We start from the raw sequence: 19,659 nt of genomic DNA on the forward strand, positions 1-19,659 counted from the left end.
CGTTCATGTTCTTCTAGTCGGAAATTGGGAGTTCCGAGGAGAAAGCGAACGCACCATTAGCGAAACGGAAGCTAACAAATCAAGGTAACGTTATCTTAAACATTTTATTTACCTACTGGAGCAGATTAAGATGAGGATGTCTCACTTAGATCGTTGTCTGTCGCTAGTTTCATCACCCAGTTACCCATCACATTTAGTGAAGTGGACCCAAGCTTTAGCGTGCGTTCTTTCTACCATGCTGCTCTGTTTACAACGGGCTCGCAGGGACCGGCGACATAACGCTCTTGCGCATGCGCAACTGTCTTGGCAGTACCGAAACGAGGCACCGTTTGAAATGACGTGAATCGGTGTTCGGTCGGTTCTATGGAATTCGGTCGGTACCTTAAAAAGTACCGAATTCGGTACTCATCCCTAGTCCAGTATTTAAAAACAAAAAGAGAAGCTTTAATCTTTGATGGTGGCGGACGCCATTCAGAAGGGATGACACAATAAAAGAAGACTGGACACCAAGCAAATCATGAAAAGTACCGTATTGACCCAAATATAGGACGACCCTGATTACAAGACGATCTTCCTTTCCAAGACTAATCTTCAGGAAAATATAAAAAAATAAAATCACTTTTTAAGTAAACCATTTTTATTGAAAATTTGAGAACAAATACTGAGCAAAAATACTATTTTAATGCAAACTATCAGAACTTTGCTGACACGTGAAATCAAAAGTCACATGAGGCTTTTATTCCGACACCCGCTGCCTCGCTGTAAGCTACTTTCTCTCATTCTCACTCATGCTGCTGCGGTCCCGGTGTACCATCAGATCGCTACACCTGCCGACTCCTCCCAGAACGTCATCCTCACTGCCATCTAAGGCATCCATGCATGCAATGCTTGAGGCCTCTGCTGATTTGACCACCGTCTTCTTAAAATTCGCATAACTCTGCCTTATAGGGTGCTACCTAGTCCCACTTTCGATCCACTCTGCTCCGGACCTCTCGTTTCCATTTTTTCTTTTGTTGAGAACACACAGCCTGGCGCCCTCTTCTGTTACGGGTGTGTAATGACCCCAGACAAAAATCATGCATGTGTAAATGCTTAGACCCCGCATTATGAAATTATTTTCAATGAAAACAACCTGGTCTTATATTCGGGTAATTGGTAATTATGGTGGTAATTGTTTTATTAGCTTTGTGATAGTTTGAAGCCAAGTCAACGCTGATAAAACAGAATAATGGTTTTTGGTAACATAACGCCTACATTTATTCGATTATCTGTAAGATCAAATGGGGTTTTGCCATTTTTGTGTCCACTAAGCTTCATTAGCTTCAGGGGCCATCTTGAATCTAATTGACTCCAAAAAATAATCAGCTGTAGGCAGATATCCACTGAAGGCTGTCTGGGAGTTTTATTCAAACCCGTCCTGTTTTTTAGTCATTTTCCCAACAACACAACAGCACAAACACTACTGCTCACCTTTTGATTACGGATGAAAAGTTAATGGGTTCCAAATTGCTGCAGGGGCATAAGACCAGCAACTCATCACTCATTATGATTTTGGTATTTCATTCTTTTTTAATGGTGTTGCTTAGTCTAAATGTTGGAGTTGGTGCAGGTGTCACAGATGGATGCTACCAGGAGGTCTTTGTAATTAGACGAGCGGCGTCCACAACACATTTACGTCTGAGTGTGTGCGCGCATCTCTGGGCACACGCGTTCATGGGCATGGACCCAGTCTAATGGGAACAGTAAGCACAAATAAGTTTTAAATATGGAAAGCAGAACATCACACACCTCATTGATTCCCTTTTATTGCCAAGCAATGTCCCAGCTGCAGTTTGTTTGCTTTCTACTTTTCCAAGACTGCAGCCAGAGCGCCTCCTCAGTAGAAAAGCAACTAGAAAGCTAAGCAGATGGAGTTTTCCTCCAAAGACCTATACTGTCACAAACTGTTGCTGGTGCATTTGGTCTTTGTGTTTTTAATGGTCCCCATCTGCCTTTTAATGGAATTTCTACTCCGTTGCACAAACTGTGAACAGTTTAAATTGTGTGCTAAACTTTTTCTCTCACTTAGTTTGCTTTTGTTCTCTTTCCAGGCAGGAGTTGTCAAAAGCAAACTTTGAGTCTCCTCCAATATATCCCAAGACCCCAGCTTCAGTTGCCAAATGTAAAACTCCCAGAGAGAAGGGCCAAAGCCCCAGCAACTCCATTTTAACCAACTTTTTCCAGAAGAAGCCACAAACTCCTTCCAGGAAAGAATCTGAAGAACAAAATGTCCAGCGGGGGAAAAGGCAGGGAGCACAAACCCTGCGCACCAATGAGACTGACCTACATTTGAGAAGCTCTCAGAGTCGTGTGGTGGTGAAGAAAGAGCTGATGGATGAGGACAAGTCGGCCAAATGTGTGACGCCAGTAAAACAAGAAGAAGTGGCTTCACATAGTCAAAGTCTCAGACCTGAGACGGCTCATTCCTCGATGCAAACTCAGGATGTGAAGCCCATAATCAAAGGTGAAGCCATTTCAGCTGTTTGGAGCGATGCAGCATTCCAGGTTTAGCTGCTTTTGACACATTCAGATGGCTTTTATATGTGTAAAGCCACTAAGCCCAACTGGAAATGAAAGTGATGTGATGGCAGCTGCTGCTGTGGGAGCTGCTAATGTTTTTAGACCAGGAAAAAGTTCCTGAAGTTGTAGGTTTTAACATCACTCACCTTTCGAAAATCACTTTTAACACCAGGAACTTAACGATGCTCCGAGAATCGATTTAAAATCGGTGCAAACTAGTTTAAATATCCATAGTTGTTGAAAAAAGGAAAATCGGTTAACAACGGCCACAAATATGACATAATATGGCATGGTTGCTTGTGCCAGACATTAGCCAAAGTGCTGCGAATCAGAACAGAGGCAAGTAGGGATGCAACGGATCATCATTATTATTACTTTTATTATTAATGATCTGTGATCCGAACGAATCGATTTGGCACGCACGCGGTACGCAGATCGGTCGCCACAGTCATTTTAAACGGAAGCCATTATAGTTATTGAGAGAAGCTACACGGGGAGCGCCGCTCCAAGGCGCTGAAGATGGGTGCCAGTTCTATCTCAAGCGGTGCCGCAACTGTTTACAACATTGTGGAGTACTTTACAGCAGACATTACGATGCAGAACGGCTTTACGGCACAAACCCAGCCACAGTTTCGATAACTTTAAAGTACTATTGTTCTTATAATCTTCTAATAAATTACGGGCTTACCCATTTTTAATGGATTACAGTCTCCCAAAACACGACGGCAAGTATGAACAATACAGTCACTTCCCACTTCCTGTTCTTAAGTCCTGCGTGATGTTGTGACTGTCGCGCGACTTTCCAAGAAGCGCTTAGCGGGGCGGCGTGTCCTGTGTGACCACTTGACTTCTCAAAACTGCGAGTGCGACATGGCACGTCTGCCTGCCTCTGGTGTGCCCCAGGCTTAAGTGGCGGTGTGTAGTTTGCTGGTGCTAGGGGGCAGTACACATACATTTCAGGGTAGTTTTATACCCCATCACCGTGACTGTCAGTAGTTTAATAAAACCCTACGTGAAATGTTGTTACCTGTGGTGCAGAAAGCATGTGACCTCGGCGCAACTCCTCAGACTTTGATGGTCCTTTAGTTAATTCCTAGCCTGGCAAGCCAGACTACATAAATGTATTATTTAGTCTGGCAGCGCTCCATTGACGGCTCTCGGTTGTGGGGCGGGTTCTACCGTTGTCTTTCAAATGATCTCTGCATCCTACTGGACAATGAATGTGACATTCTCACCGCAACAGCTATCAATAAATGAGGTGGTCCGCAGTTGAAGAAGGAGAAAATACATAATTTTTTCTAAAAAAAAAAGCACCTAAATACATCTATCTGCTCCTGATTTTAATGAAGCCCCAGCTCTAATAGTCCAAAACTGATGTAAAAGCCGTTTCAAACGAGCTGTCGCCATCTTGTTTCGCTCTGTTGCATCATCCCACCCACCAGGCATATAGAGTGCCCTGATTGGCCCACAAAGCGGATAAAGCTCTGTGATTTGTTCACTTAGCAGATAGAGCACTATGATTGGCCCACCATTATGGACCAATCACAGCTCTTTATGTGTTTGAAACCCCTCTAGAGAGCTGTGATTGGCCAGCCAGAATGCTGTTAGAGGCTGCAGAGGTTCCAGTGGAGCGTTCCTACACCAAACTTTGCAAAGCAAGAATTTGGTCTAGTTCACTAGGTTAGTTAATTCCATCAAGAGAATGGAATGCCAATTGTAGTTTTCTGGAACTGTAGTGTCCGGATGTGCTCAGGGTTAGGGTAATTAACACCAAGTATGTTGCATCTCTTCAGTTCTGTTCTTTCACATATGTTTTGGAAAGAATTTAGCAGTTTTGTTATTAAGTTTGTGTTTCTTACTGCCTAAATGTTTTTGAACGTGGTAACGTAACTTCGTAAGTCGTACGTCCAGCCAGTCATCTAGTGTGACGTCATCAGCAGGCGCAGGACCCCGATCAGGCCAGAAGGAAACATGGTGTCTAATATGGCGTCCCCCGAAGATGCTAGTCCTGCGCACAATTTACTTTAGACCTGATTTTTATGGTTATATGTCACAAAACTGCCAATATTTTTCAAACCTGGACATCATTTTATTGATTTTCAACAACCTTTTGCTGATTATTTCTAGAGATTAACGGTAAAAGTACACATTGTCTCTGTTCAGGTAGCATTATTTTACCAAAACAAGCCTCTGATGTCTGGTCATGACTTTAGGTTCCTATCAGTTGTATGCGGTTATTGTAGTTAATAAACATTATGTTCTTTAATGAAAGGACAGATTTATTGATGGCTGTTGGTCAGAAGGTATTTCCAGATTTAGATGAGTGTTTTTATGCTGTTCTAGGATCAGCTAATCATTTCCTGTGAATGGTAAATCAGGATCCTGTGGTGGATATGATTTGTGTGTTAACTGGATCTGATTGAGTACACTCTGACACCCTAATGAGTCTTGACTCCTGGAACTAAAAGTGGATGATTAGCATGGGGTGCAGATTAATATGCTAATGACTTCATGTTCATCCTTTTTTTTGTTGTTGTTTTCCAGTTGAGTGCCCTGTTTGTTCTGTAAGCGTGGCACAGCATTTCATCAACAAACATCTGGACATCTGTCTCAGCAGTGAGGGGAAGAAGGACAGCCTGAGGAGGTAAAACATACACTTAAGCAACCAAATGAATTAAGTGAACCTAGAACTTTGATGAGATATAACATTAATGTTTATTTATTCAACTTGTCTGTGGAGTTTGGGTTAAAGTGACTGCGTGTATTTTCCCTCGTGATTGGGGGCAGTACACACCTAGATCATTGTGAGTAAGCATTATTTTTGTGTTTGAGGAAGACCTTACCAACAGATGGCCATTAGGGTCAAAAATCCCTGGGGGCGCAACCTCCAGCAAAATAACAAGCACATCAGATTCCCTTTCATCACTGACAACGAGTGAAGAGGTAAATGTGTAAAAAACGTTTATGAATGGCAAAAGTTTAGTAACCACTTGTTACAAATCAGTAAATGCATTTTTGTCCTCACAGGCTCCTGTAGAAGTAAAGTTTGAGTCTGATATGATGTCGCCCACAGACTTAGACCCGCTCTCATGTATTTTAGACCCCATTTATATGAATATGTTATGAAGCCGCCAATAGTTTTCAACAACTGGGAATCATTGAAATCATTTTCAACAACATTTCGATGGATATTTCCAGAGATTAGTGGTAAAAACTACACATCGACTCTTTAAAGCTGTGATTAAGCACAAGATATCGCTAAAGGCGCAAAGTTTTCTGATAACGAGTCAGTTTTGATTTAGAAACCGTTGTAACTTGGAACCATTTCAAAAGTTGGTACTCATTCTAAACATGTATTGATGAGTTTTAACAAGCATGTTTCTTTCCTCATTAATGGCTTTAAAGGTTAGAATCATGGTCCATGTGAAAATGGTGACATTTTCCCTTCAGTGTTTAGTGTTGCTGTGGTGTTTAGAGACGCTGATCTGAAACCTTCCACTGATGAACGTCGTCTGTCTGGTTTTAGCAGCAAACATGTGAACATTTGAATTTGTGTGCTTGATGCATGCTGCAGTGAATTTCTGTCTCTTTAGCCAAACATGGAAAGCACTTAATCTGAGCGTGTTTTAATAATCTGATGTGGAGCGGGGAATGCGATTGACATCATTCATTATCCTTTGTTTATGGTGTTTGTTTGCATTAAGTAAAACAAAGCTCTGATCTCAGTTTCAGCTCTCGTATCAAAACCAGGCGTCCGATGGCGAAGCTGGTGTACAATCTTCTGTCCATTCAGGAACTGAAGAGGCGGTTGAAGGAGAACCATCTGTCCGTGCAGGGGTCTCGGGACCAGCTGATCAAAAGACACCGGGACTTTGTCCTCTTGTACAACTCACAGTGTGACTCTCTCAACCCTAAATCTGGTAAAATAATCTGTTCGTAACTTTAAATACAAGCAAGCAAGGACTCCTTGTATAGATGTGGTCCATATGATGTAAAAGTCTAGTGTTTGGCTTCTTCGCCCAAATGACACCAATTAGAGCCGCTAGCCCTCATCAGCGTGGTTCAGAGACGGCCTTAACTGCACATTAAATAGACATTTGTGGCGCTGCTCTGTAAATGGCTGTAAGAAATCTGAGATTAAAAGCAGAATGTTTTCTAAACTCTCCCGGTCAGCTGATCTAAGTGTCAGACATTTATGGATATGGAGCGATTTTTGTTTATATCCTTTTAAGAATCACTTTGTTCACATGTGATCAAACATAAAAAGGAAATTTCTTCTGAAACTGAAACAAAAAGTAGCCCAAACAAAAGCTGTAAAAGGCTTTTAAAAAGTCTGGAAAATAATTGATCCAGGCTGGTTTCAACTATTTCAGAGCACTACAGATTATTGAAAGTAGAATAAAAATGTCAAGGGTGGCCCAGCTCTCCTTTACATACCTTTAGACATCAAAAATACACATTATTAAAAATAAACAAGCAGACATGTAACCATTAGAGCTGGAAACCTCAGCATACCTCACGATATAATAACATAACAATTTTGCTATAGATGATATATTGCACAATTTAGCCTTGTGTGTGTGTGTGTGTGTGTGTGTGTGTGTGTGTGTGTGTGTGTGTGTGTATGAGTGTATATATATACATATATATGTATATATATGTGTGTATTAGAGGTGCTGAAAAAAATCGATTCAAGTCTGAATCAGGATTCTTATTAATAAAGATTCAGAATCGATTCACAAAGGTTCAGAATCGATCCCAAGAACTCAAATGTTTGGCATGTTACAGGTTTGAGATGCCTTTTAGTCTGTTTTTTTATCTTTGTTAGGAAAGTTGGTACTCCGTTTACTTTTGCGGCCCCATAAATTGAGATGATTTTTTTTTAATCTTCTGATAAGAGGGCACATGAATGTAATTTTTTCCATACTCATTAATTTGAGATACTCTCATATTTATTTTCTAAGTTGATAAGTGAGGGCTCAGGATTACTCATGTATTTATTTTAAGTTATTGATAAATGAGGGAACACATTTTCCTTTGTAAGAAATCGGAGGCACTTTTTTTTAAACAGGTTGAGGACTCAAATGTTAAACTTGTTTCCACACATACTTGAAAAGTATTTGACCGTATTACTTTCAAAGCTACTGTTAGGTAACTAAAGATTTGTTGTATTTTACGAGGTAAGCAACAATAAATGTTGCCTTTTAGTCAAAAGATTGTTTCTGTTTACAGTTTTAGAATCACTTTAGTTTACCTTGTTCATTTGCATTTTTTTGAGCATGACCAGTTTAAAGTTAAATAAAAATGTCCCATTACTTTAACTAACTTGTACATCCTAGAACTGACACTCTTTGTTAACATTGATTGTGAGTTGATTTAAATCGAGAATCGATTCTGAATCGAATCGACACCCAGTGAATCGGAATTGAATCAAATCGTGAGTTGCTCTGAGATTCACATCCCTAATGTGTGTGTGTGTGTATATATATATATATATATATATATATATATATATATATATATATATGTGTGTGCATATTTATATATATATATCTATGTATATACATATACATCCCTTTTCTTCCGCTTATCCGCAGTCGGGTCACAGGAGCAGCAGCCTAAAGCCTGGTTTATACTTCTCCGTGATCTCCGCAATGGAGAGACGCACACTGACTGTCAGAAAGGTTTTCACATTAGAACTTCAGTTCAGGCAGCAGAGTGTTGCAAAGCAATTCCCCGCCAGGACAACAGAGGTCGTAGCGCTGTTCTGTGGTATCCTGCCACCATAACACTCATGTATCATGCCCCTGATTGCATATTTACCTGGTATTTACTAATGTGTTTATATGTTTCAGAGACTTTGTTACACGGACAATTCATTCTCCTCCACCTCTTCATGCGGTCGCCACCTTCAAACCCACATTTCCCGTTGTTTCCGTCCACGTTGGCTCCGTATTTTGTACTCGTTCATTCACGGGTGAATAAATGTTATTATTTTTGGACTTTTTCTGTGATGCGTTCATCAATCTGTTCTGGGTCTGCAGCTAAATATCTGTTTACTTTTTAACGGAGCTACAGTGGTGGTGGTGACGAATATACAGGAAACGGCATCCTGAGCAATCACAAGCTTGCGTTCTCTGTCACTTTCTACGGATGTTTAAAATTATGGGCATGTCTCCGTCACCCTCTGTGAGCATGTCGGAGAGCCCTTGCTCCGACACATAATGGCATTGCGTGTCTCCGCATCGACGCAGAGAAGTATAAATCAGGCTTAAGTCGAGAGGCCCAGACTTCCCTCTCCCCAGCCACTTGGGCCAGCTCATCCTGGGGAATCCCAAGGCATTCCCTGGCAACACACACTTCGGATTTTAAGACAGTTAACAATCAGCTGCATTTAAACAGCTAACTCTGCTAAATCAATGTAAGACCAAGTTTAAGTGCCTTAAAGTTACACTCTTATAACACGGCCCATGTGTACAAAAGTAAATGCCTTACAGGGACACAATTGTAACGTCATGAATGGCCTGATTTTGTGATCCCACAGGTCAAATGCACAGCCAGGTGAACTTACCCTGGCTATGACACTTCCTACAATCTTTCCCCTAACAGGAGACTCGAAGTCTGCATGCAGTCCCTTTAATCAGAGCCTACTTCCTCACACTAGCTGGACTGCAGAGATAATAAATGATAAACAATAAACATTTTCTCCTCCAAGGTCCCTCACAGAGAAATAAACTCCTTTATTCCCAGATGGAAGAAGAAAAGAAGATTTTATCATTAAAAATAATCATTGAATGAACTTTTGTTATTGCTAATTATAAATAATGAAATGTTTTATCGATTTGTGTTTAATGACATATGACTAGTATGTTTACTTGATGAGGGCATAACATTTGCACTCACAAGTAAAGTTAAGTTAATGCATGACACATAAGTAACCTTTTACCTAGATTCACAACCTCTGTATCGAAGAGGGTGTGTTCTGAGATGCTTGGTAACATCCTCAACGTGCCAACTTCTGGTTGGCTATTCAAGATAACATCAATCCGTTAAAACTAGTTTTACTCTGGTTTTTCCCCGAGTTCAACTTCAGACAAAACTGTTCGAACAGCTCAACTGTTCGAGAGTTCGAGAGCAAGCTTTAGACCGGCCATCTTTAGCAGACTTCTTTAACCAAGGATTTTGACACGTTGTCAAAACCTTAAACCTTTTTCGCACCTGCGAAGCTGAGAACAACAAGATAGTTTTCCTGCAGAACAAAGCTGACTCAAAACTCCTTCAGAGTTATTTTTAAGACGCTTGGTTTCATTCATCTATCGTTGTGACCCGGAGAGACATCTGAGGACTGATTTGGTCGCATCGAGGTTTCTCTACGAACCAGGTGCAGTTGGGCCGTTGGCTCCTGGAGATTTTAGATCCAAACGGGGTCTCCAAACAGGTGAGGTAGAGCACAGCGAGATAGCGTCTGCATGTGGTTTTGATAATAACTTATAGCTTAACGCAAACCAAATTCTTTTATATCTAGAACTCAGCTCTGAGAGCGGAGATGCTGAATACATTATATTCACACATAGGTTCCAGACTATCCATTAGTTTGCATCCACTCACAGTAAATAGTAGTTTAAACAATTTGTCAAGTCTTAAGTGTTTGTAAATAAATTCTTACTTTGTTTATAAACCTGACTGTTTCTTGAATCAAAGCGAAGTGTGTACAATCCCTTAATGAATTAAAGAATCTTAGAATCTTCTGACTAAAACAGTAAGACCAAGCAGGTGATATTCTAGTTAAATAGAGTATCACAGCTATTGGTCGCAAGTAGTGGTAATAATATAAATATCTTTTCAAGCAATTTACTTAACCCAGTTTACCCTCTATTATCATTACACAATTTTAGTGAAACGAAAAGAAAATAATATTACTTTCAGTGAAAAGAATGTTGTGGTTAAGTGTGTAAAAATAATACGTTGCGGGCAGATGATTCAGCAGTAAAGAAACCCAACAATGTTGATCTGTTTTTACATAAAAACCAAATGCGTCTTTGCACAGACAGCGATGAGTTCTCTCCTTTAGTCCTGGTCTCTTCATACATGGCAGCAATTGTCATGTCAGTGTAATGTCCGTGGCTCGGGGCTCTGGGTTCAGGGATGTGCATCACAAAGCAAAATCTTAACAGTGCTGTACAAGCAAAGGGTCTTACAGATGTACACAGAGATGGCATGAGTCATCAACATAGCATCAATAGAAATAAAAAGGAACTTTGCCTGGAAAAAAACAGTGCCGGGGGCGCGTGCGAGCTAACAGAAAACCACCTTTTCTGTTAGCTCCAGACGGTGGTGAAGGAGGCGGCTGCGCGTGTTGTGAGGCAGTTCTTGTCTTCATCTAGCTTTGTTCCACCTACACTACTAACTTTTGACTTGAAGCTTGCTGGTGCTTCTTTTAATTATTGTCTTTCCCCGCTTCTCAACTCCTCCATCTTGTGCCTTGTGTTCTTCTTTGCCTAATGTTTTCAGCTAGATTTACTGTCGTCATGAGGGGCGCCTCTGCTGGACTTCTCTGGTAGTGGTTAAAAAAAAATCAGTGCAGGGGAAGAGCGTACTGAGACTCGTTCATGAGTTGAAATGTCGGGTCGGTATTTTGTCCCACCCTTAGTAACCACGTGTCTTCACACCGCTTAACACGTTTATGCATCCTCATAAACATCTGAGTGTATTAACCCAAAGGAACATCCAGTCACTGCTTATGTTTGTTTAGTTCTTCAGTTTCTGCACATCTGTCGTGAATTCAAACCTTTCAACAATTCATTTACAAAGTGAACAACGTAAACGTTTTGTTTTTAACAGCTGAAGAGATCGCTAAAGAGGTGGAGGCCAGTGAGAAGAAGATAAATCGGCTGCACGGGAAAACAAAACCTGTATGTGCTGATTTGTCAGTGAATTATAACGTTTAAATGCAAAGTCAAAAGAAACGGTGAATTTATGAGTTTTGTTTGTTCTTTATTTTCTTCTTTCCAACCTTTTTGTGACAAGATGTGTTTAATGTATTCTCCTGCAGGTCTTGGTTTTCTCAAAGAACCAGTCAGAGGAGGAGATTGATGAGATGAATTCAAATTATAGTAAGTGTTTTGTTTTCCTCCTTTTTAGATGCTTGAGTGTGTTGATCACCGTTTATAGCCCCAGATAGGGTGTTTGAACAAGAGTTCACCTGTAAAGCTGTTAAATCCTTTCCATTACCAGCTGTCGAGCGTTCAACCCTCACCTTTCTGGGGCCTGCAGTCACAGAACCAAAAGAACCACTGTTTGCACCCAGCAGCCTGTGAGCTACAACATGTGGAGGGTATTACACCAAACCCTTCAGCCTGTGGCGAATCGCTGTTTCTAATAAGCACGGCCTTCTGAAATGATTAGATTTGTTTATTATTTAGAATAACCAAAGATGTTGGCGCTGAAGAGCCCCACTCAGCGTGAGCTGCCACCTGCCTCTCAGGCACAGAAAGCCTGTCAAGCTAATCTATGTTTTCATAAGTTGTTGCTTTTGTGTCTTCGTGACACACTCTGATGTATAAATGTGTCAGTGTTACAAAGACAAAGAGCTTGGGTAGTAAATCAGCTTAGCCCCGTTTGTTAAAGGGACTTCACGGAGTTTTGAATTTTTATGCTCGCGATTGCCCCCTCAGGCCAAAAGCTCGTGCACGAGGCGCGCATGCTGTACGTGCACACTCCTTAACGAAAATAACAGTGAGACAGTCCCTTGTGTGTGTGTGTGTGTGTGTGTGTGTGTGTGTGTGTGTGTGTGGCCCGGAGGACAGGAGAACGCGCAGCTAATTAATTAAATAATTTGGTTCTGTACCTTTCTCTTCAGCACAGCCGACAAAAGTTTATGATGGGTCAGTCCTCCTGCATGCTCAGATCATTCCCTTCCTTTGCTTGAAAAATTGTTCCAAAATGAAAGTTGAACCCACATCTTTTTTATCTGTGAATTCAGTGCCGTTCGGTGAGTCGCAAATAAAAATTTGGGCATTTACTGTAAAAAAACATATGCCATTAATGTAAAAAAGAAACTCTAAATGAACTATGTTCACATCCAGAATCGAACCCAGGTTTTTCTGTGATTTTACAGAAAAACGGGCAATCACAGTAAAAATGACAGGGCTCATTCTACAGGACCAGGGCATTGCAGGAGAATGTATGAAGAAGACATTTATTATTTCTATACATGTTTTGGCTGTCAAACTTCCATAAGGCGAGAGTTTTTGTGTCGGATCGATGCATATATGTTTTCTTCCTGCAGGCAGCTTGTTCAGCCAGAGAACCTGACAGAAATGATGGGAAGTACTCGTTTGAATGTGTGCTACTGTTGCTTTTCAAAAGCTGTTTTCACAATTTCACAGTACTACAACCTACCGTCTTAGTTTTTCCCTTTCCTTTTCTCCACAAAACCACAACTTTAGTTTACTGCCTAAACATTCGTCCGTCGCTCAGAAAATCTGGGACTTGTTTCCCTACCTTTCTGACATTGCTCGTGAGGATCGAAGGACACAATTGAAGTCATTGTTGGACTAGAAAAAGCTTGATGGAAGTCACTAGGAGGAGGAAACTCTATAAGTGTTTGAGAAATGGATGTGACTCACTGGAGGTGGGTTCTATAAATAGCTGCTCCGCTGTGATGATAACCTCCTGATTTGTCAGAGGAGGATGTGGATGACTCACTCTGCCAGCATAGGGAGTGGTGACTGAACACATGGGAATGCCACATGCAAACACCGAGTCCACCAGGTTGCAGTAACCTCGTCTTACTGGGACCTGGTCTTTTATTGAGAGAGCAGCTACATGCACGCTGGACGACTGGATGACTAAATGAATGCTCCTTTTAAACCTTGAATGTTTTGACTCAGCTCTGTGGAGGTCCAGGTTTTCTTTACCTGCATCACCAAAGCCTCAGTGCTGTTGATGTTTTATGCTAATGTTGTCTTACGATTAGTGGCGGATTTAGCAATTTGGGGGCCCAAGGCGAACACAGACATGGGGCCCCTTACACTAAATTTTCGACAATCTTACCTTTAACTGGATTTGCGAAACTCTACCCTCTTCTGACATGAGTTATTTCCCCTTTTTATTAGTCCTCCTCTTTTTTCCTGTCTTTCTCTCCCTTTGAGTGCCTTCAGTATTTGCTCTGCTTTCTTCTTCCTGTCAGTGCTCCTGTGCTTTTTGCCTTTCTGTTATTTTTCTTCTATTTTCCATTTTGGTCTATGTTTTCCTCCCTTTAAACATCTTCTATTGTCTTTCCTTTCTGCTTTCTTTTGATGTTTGCATTAAAAGACGACATCACTTTTGAGAAGTGAAGATAAAATCTTTTTTAAAGCAAGCTGCTTCTTTCTCTAATTGGAGCCACTAGGAGAACTCCATTTCATGCTTAATGCTTTGACTACTGCTTCGGGTTTGTTACGAACGCTCCCGCCTCTCTTCTTCTTCTTATTTGTGGTCTTATGGCACTTGGCAAACAACAATTTGGTGCATTACTGCCACCATCTGGATTGAAGTGGAATGACTACCAATCACTTCCTGTTTGTTCATCTGCGTCTTTAAGGAATAGTCCATTGTGAGATTAATTCCTATTTACAAGACAGGAGATGAGCATCAATTTACAAATTATAGACCTGTGTCAATACTATCGCAATTTTCCAAAATATTAGAAAAGCTGTTTGTTAAAAGATTCGATAATTTCGTTGATCAATATGAGTTGCTGACGGAATGCCAGTATGGCTTCAGGAAAAATAGGTCAACAGTCCAGGCACTGATTGATCTTAATGAGGAAATAACAGAATGCATTGACAAAAAGAAGCATGCAATAGGGTTGTTTTTAGATCTGAATAAAGCTTTCGATACAGTAAACCATGACGTATTGATGAGAAAAATGGAAAAATATGGTTTCAGGGGTATAGTTTTAGACTGGATAAAAAGTTATTTATCAAATAGACAACAATATGTGCAAATAAATCAACATAAATCAGGACTAAGAGAGATACAATGTGGGGTACCTCAAGGATCAGTCTTAGGACCTAAACTATTCATAATGTACATAAATGACATTTGTAGGGTTTCACAAGTATTGAAGTTTGTATTGTTTGCAGATGACACAAATGTGTTTTGCTCGGGTGTGGAATTGCAACAGGTCCTGGATGTGGTCACACAGGAAATAAATAAATAAAAAAGTGGTTTGATGTAAATAAACTGTCACTAAATTTAGAGAAAACAAAATTTATGTTGTTTGGTGATGAAAGAAGATACAATGAATTAGATATAGCAATTAATCATGTCAAAATTGAGAGAGTATATGAAATAAAATTTCTTCGGGTGGTCATAGACAGCAGGATCTGTTGGAAGCCACACATCAAATATGTTAGGGGGAAGCTTGCACGGGGCATTGCTATATTGGGGAAAGCTAAGTATATTTTTAATCAGAAAGCACTCTATATGTTATACAATATGATGCTACTGCCATATTTGAGCTATTGTGTAGAGGTCTGGGGAAACACGTACAAAAGTAATTTACAAACAATAACGACAATGCAGAAAAGGGCTATCAGGTTAATAACAAATGCACGATATTTGGATCACACAAATGAACTTTTTATTAAAACACGGACAATGAAGTTCCAGGACTTGGTTAAATACAAAACAGCACAAATAATGTATAAAGTAAGAAATAAATTAATGCCTGATAAAATACAGAAACTGTTCACAGAGAGAGAAGGACCTGAGAGGGACACTAAACTTAAAGATCCATAAGTTTAGAACAACATTAAAACAGATGTGTATCACAATAATAGGGGTTAAATTATGGAACAATTTAGAAGAAGAAATCAAAGTAAGTACAAATATAAATGTGTTTAAAATGAATTATAAAAAACATATTCTGAACAAGTATATAGTAGAAAATAGATGATTTATGTGGGTGTCCTTTATTCCAAGGAAAAGTAAATTGTATCAATTGTAAAAAGATGTTTTTTTTTTCTTTTTTCGTTTTTTCCATATAATTTGGTGGTTTTTTTTGGTGACTTGTACCATTTTGTTTGTTTTAATATAGGTTTTGTGTTAGATTTAGTAAACAAGTAAAAATTACTTGTATAAAGGGGTAGGGACATATAAGTTTCCACTTCAGCCTACTCCTTTTCAAACACAGAAGGGATGATATGTATTTTTTTCTGTTTGTGGTACTTTTTAAAAAATTATGTATGTTTTCTTAGTTTGAAATAAACTAAACTAATTAAAAAAATGTTTGCATTAAAAGACGACATCACTTTTGAGAAGTGAAGATAAAATCTTTTTTAAAGCAAGCTGCTTCTTTCTCTTATTGGAGCCACTAGGAGAACTCCATTTCATGCTTAATGCTTTGACTACTGCTTCGGGTTTGTTACGAACGCTCCCGCCTCTCTTCTTCTTCTTCTTATTTGTGGTCTTATGGCACTTGGCAAACAACAATTTGGTGCATTACTGCCACCATCTGGATTGAAGTGGAATGACTACCATTCACTTCCTGTTTGTTCATCTGCGTCTTTAAGGAATAGTCCATTGTGAGATTAACAGAGCGGTGCCAGTGGTCAGGGCGAGGGTGCCCCCTTATGTTGGGGGCACCAGGCTGCCGCCGACCTATGCCTAATGGTAGAACCGCCACTGTTTACGATGTACGGCTACAGAGTCACACAATTCCTGATCGAACTGTAATTTTCCATGTAATTCTACTTTTTCCAAATCTGGAAAACCTGCAAATGTGTGACAGAAACAGTTAAATTATATTAAGGATGCTCCGGTGCTTGTGTGTTTGTGCATCTCGTTCATTTTTCCTGTCACTTAGTTTCATTTCCACTGAAATGCTTTTTTTAGTCTGAGACAAAAAGCATCTCTGATGAAGTCAGTATTTCTTGATAATGATGTTTAGTAGCCGGTCAGAGCCAACGGTCACCACTTGATCATCCCTGCTAAGCTAACTCCTAATGGAGTCGGGACCTAGTCAAGGTCACTCAGCAGTTGTCCTTCAGACGTCCGCCTCATCACATCAGGAGTGGTCGTGTTGATGGAAGCTCTAAAGAGACACAGCGGACGATCGGAGAGAGAGAAAGATACCGCTCATGCATGACGATACGATTCCACTCATAAGTAGTTCAGACAGCTGAACCTCTCTTTTTTAATGTAGCTGCCACGCAGTCTGACATGAAAGAGAAAGCTTGTTGTGTGCAAAGCTGGTGAACCTCTAAACCTCAGCTAGAGAAGTGAACGTTTTATGTGAACTACAGCAGCTCAAAGAGGGACCCAAATAAAGAATAAACGCAGGCTTTGGTGAAGATTCGGGATGTTATCCTAACTAAAATAAAGTAAAAGTGGTTTCACTCATGAGGACAGCTGCTCGGCATCCTCAGCCTCCATCACATGCTCCAGGGTGGTGGGGGCTCTGAATGTCCAAGTCAGTGAGACAGAACCTCTCCTGTGTGTCACAGGAATGCCCCAGGATCTCTTCCAGCAAACAGCATGACCTAAATAATTCACCTGGAAAGTGTTGTGGAGGCATCCATGACAGATGCCTGGGCTGCAGCAGCAACGGGCTCTGTGTGATGCACAGGTGCAGTCCAGGAGAAATACAGGATTTATTCTTATTTTCTACCAAAACAGACCAGTGCTCTTTTTTTTAACCTGTCACCCACTAGCGGTGATAGTGTGATTGCACTAATGCTAGTAGTCAGGTTTTCGATAATTTCTTTTTTCTTTTTCTGGACAAACTTTGGAGCTGTCTATAATGCTAAATATAGTTTTCCATTTCATCTTACTGAAATGGAAAACTAAGATTTTCCTTCGTTTTAACCTTTTGAAGGTTGAAATGCAGAGAAATCAATAGTAATCTTATTCAGTAGTTGAAGCTGTCTGACATATGAGCCCTCATTCAGAACTCTCCATTTGTACAGGTTTATAAAAACCTCTGATGTTTTTAATTGTGCTTTTGTTTGTTCTTCAAATGATTTGAGATTGTCAATAATGCCCCATTTGAGTGAGTCAACAAGAACTTTTTATAACATTAAGATTAAATAAGTAGTTTAAATCTCAAACATGTTCTGCGATGCTTTCTGTCCACAGGGAAGCAGCACAGCAGCGACTTCTCTCGGCTAATTGCACAGGTCAGAGGTCGCCTAGGAAACCCCAGACAGCCTCGTGCTAAACAGGAAGTTGTGGTGAAGAAAGAGGACGTTCAAGAATCAAACTCTTCAGGTAAACTGATCTAAACGTCGTTGATAAATGATAAATAAATCAATGATAAATGACCCGCATAGCACCTCTCAGAGTAAGGACTCCAAAGTGCTTTACACTACAGTGTATCATTCATCCATTCACACACTGATGGTGATGAGCTACGATGTAGCCACAGCTGCCCTGGGGCACACTGCCACAGGCGAGGCTGCCGAGCACAGGCGCCACCGGTCCCTCTAACCACCACCAGCAGGCAAGGTGGGTTAAGTGTCTTGCCCAAGGACACAACAGCAGAATTCTCTGTCCGTAGCCGGGATCGAACCTGCAACCTTCCGATTACTGGACAAACCCGCTCAACCTGTTGAGCTACTGCTGCCCCAGGACCAAACGTTACGTGGCTTATTCTTATTTCTTTTGTAGATCAACAAGTCTGTTGGACAAGTTCAGCAACATGCAGATTAAAGCTCTTAGTGCAGCTGAACAAAGGGCCACACATTTCTAACAGGTTGCAAAGTTAAAAAAAATAAAAGAAGTGAATCTGGCCAAGACATGATCACTCCTCAAACGATCATAAAGTCGTAGTTTTAAAACTTTGGCATGAAAGGCATCTGATCTGGGCTTCTCTGCACCTTTACTCCATTAAACTGTACAAAGTCCGGTGTTTTTGTCTTGTGGCGTCGTATTGTTGTCATTATTCTGTAATGAGCTTTTTGTTTTAGCCCATAACCTTTGAAAAGCTGCCCTCTTCGGCCCAGAACGTGTCTGCTCATTTGTTTTTTCTTCTGCTCTAGTTGCAGAAACAAAGAGCTCCCCAGGTGGAGATCAGTCTCCAAGGAGTGTCGATTTGTCATCCAGCCCTGCATTAAGCGACGTGTCCATCAGCAGGTAAGATCAAACCTGTTTAGAGCCCTACTGATTAACAACTGGCTGCATGCTAATGTGAAGTCACACAGTTATTTCTTTAATTATAGGCGGGAGTGCAATTACTGATGGTTTAGTTTCCTTCCAATCACCAATCACGCTCATTTTCTTTTCTGTCTTGTTGAATCAAAGCAGTCTGGTGTTCTGACCCCTGTTTTTATATTAACACAAGTAAAACCACCAGTGTTGATCTTTGGAGGTTGTCGTCGAGATTAAAGTTCAATAAATTCTGGAAAAGGAGGAGCGTGATAGCCACATACACTGGTGCACCGTCCCGGACATAAAAGCTGCCCGAATCACAGCTGAGCTTCAGGCGGCAGATTTTGGAGGCTTATTACCTGATATTTGAACATCTCGCCCCGGATTGGATAACCGCAACAAGACTCTACCACTGACTTGCAACGTTGATGTTTTATCTCCACAAGCCTGGAGGAGCTTCTGCCATGTGGTGGAGAGGCTAATGCTAATGTTAGCTTAAACTAGCCAAGACGTCCGCTGCTAATTTCCAGACGCCAAACCAATAACAGCCTTCCCCGTTGTGAGTCAGGATGGGTGAGTGCATGAACGTTAAGTGACAGCGTGACGAAGATCTGTCAGGATTGTCTAATCCTAGAGTTTCATCGTCTATTTTCTATCAGAAGCTAATGCAGCAGATTATAGTCAGAAATAATCATTCAAAAAGTGTGTTTTCAGTGGTCCAACCATTTAAAAAATATTCTGGTTAAGGGCCAAAAACAACCTATTGAACTAACTAGCAGCTAGGGCTGCAACAAACGATTATTTGGATAATCGATGAATCGGATGGGGTCTCGACACGATTAATCGATTAATCGGATTACATGGGGAAATTTTTAGAAACTGCTAGGGAAACGTTATTTTTCTCCTTCCTTCACTTTATTTAACGCAACATTATTAGAAAACAGTTCAATAGCAGAAAAACAACAT

General features: G+C 40.6%; 1 protein-coding gene across 3 annotated transcripts in view; it reads left to right on the forward strand.

Moving 5' to 3' along the window:
• rad18 (RAD18 E3 ubiquitin protein ligase) overlaps positions 1-19,659 on the forward strand; it is a 54,818-nt gene that overhangs the window by 11,678 nt on the left and 23,481 nt on the right. For all 3 annotated transcript variants that reach the window (XM_070549243.1, XM_015959824.3, XM_015959823.3), the window contains exons 5-11: positions 2,091-2,503; positions 5,104-5,203; positions 6,286-6,479; positions 11,401-11,471; positions 11,612-11,672; positions 17,683-17,814; positions 18,585-18,678. In XM_070549243.1, the coding sequence (XP_070405344.1) occupies positions 2,091-2,503; positions 5,104-5,203; positions 6,286-6,479; positions 11,401-11,471; positions 11,612-11,672; positions 17,683-17,814; positions 18,585-18,678 (1,065 nt within the window). The remainder of the gene's footprint in view (positions 1-2,090; positions 2,504-5,103; positions 5,204-6,285; positions 6,480-11,400; positions 11,472-11,611; positions 11,673-17,682; positions 17,815-18,584; positions 18,679-19,659) is intronic.

This window comes from Nothobranchius furzeri, chromosome 3, assembly GCF_043380555.1.
Source record: "Nothobranchius furzeri strain GRZ-AD chromosome 3, NfurGRZ-RIMD1, whole genome shotgun sequence".
NCBI lineage: Eukaryota > Metazoa > Chordata > Actinopteri > Cyprinodontiformes > Nothobranchiidae > Nothobranchius > Nothobranchius furzeri.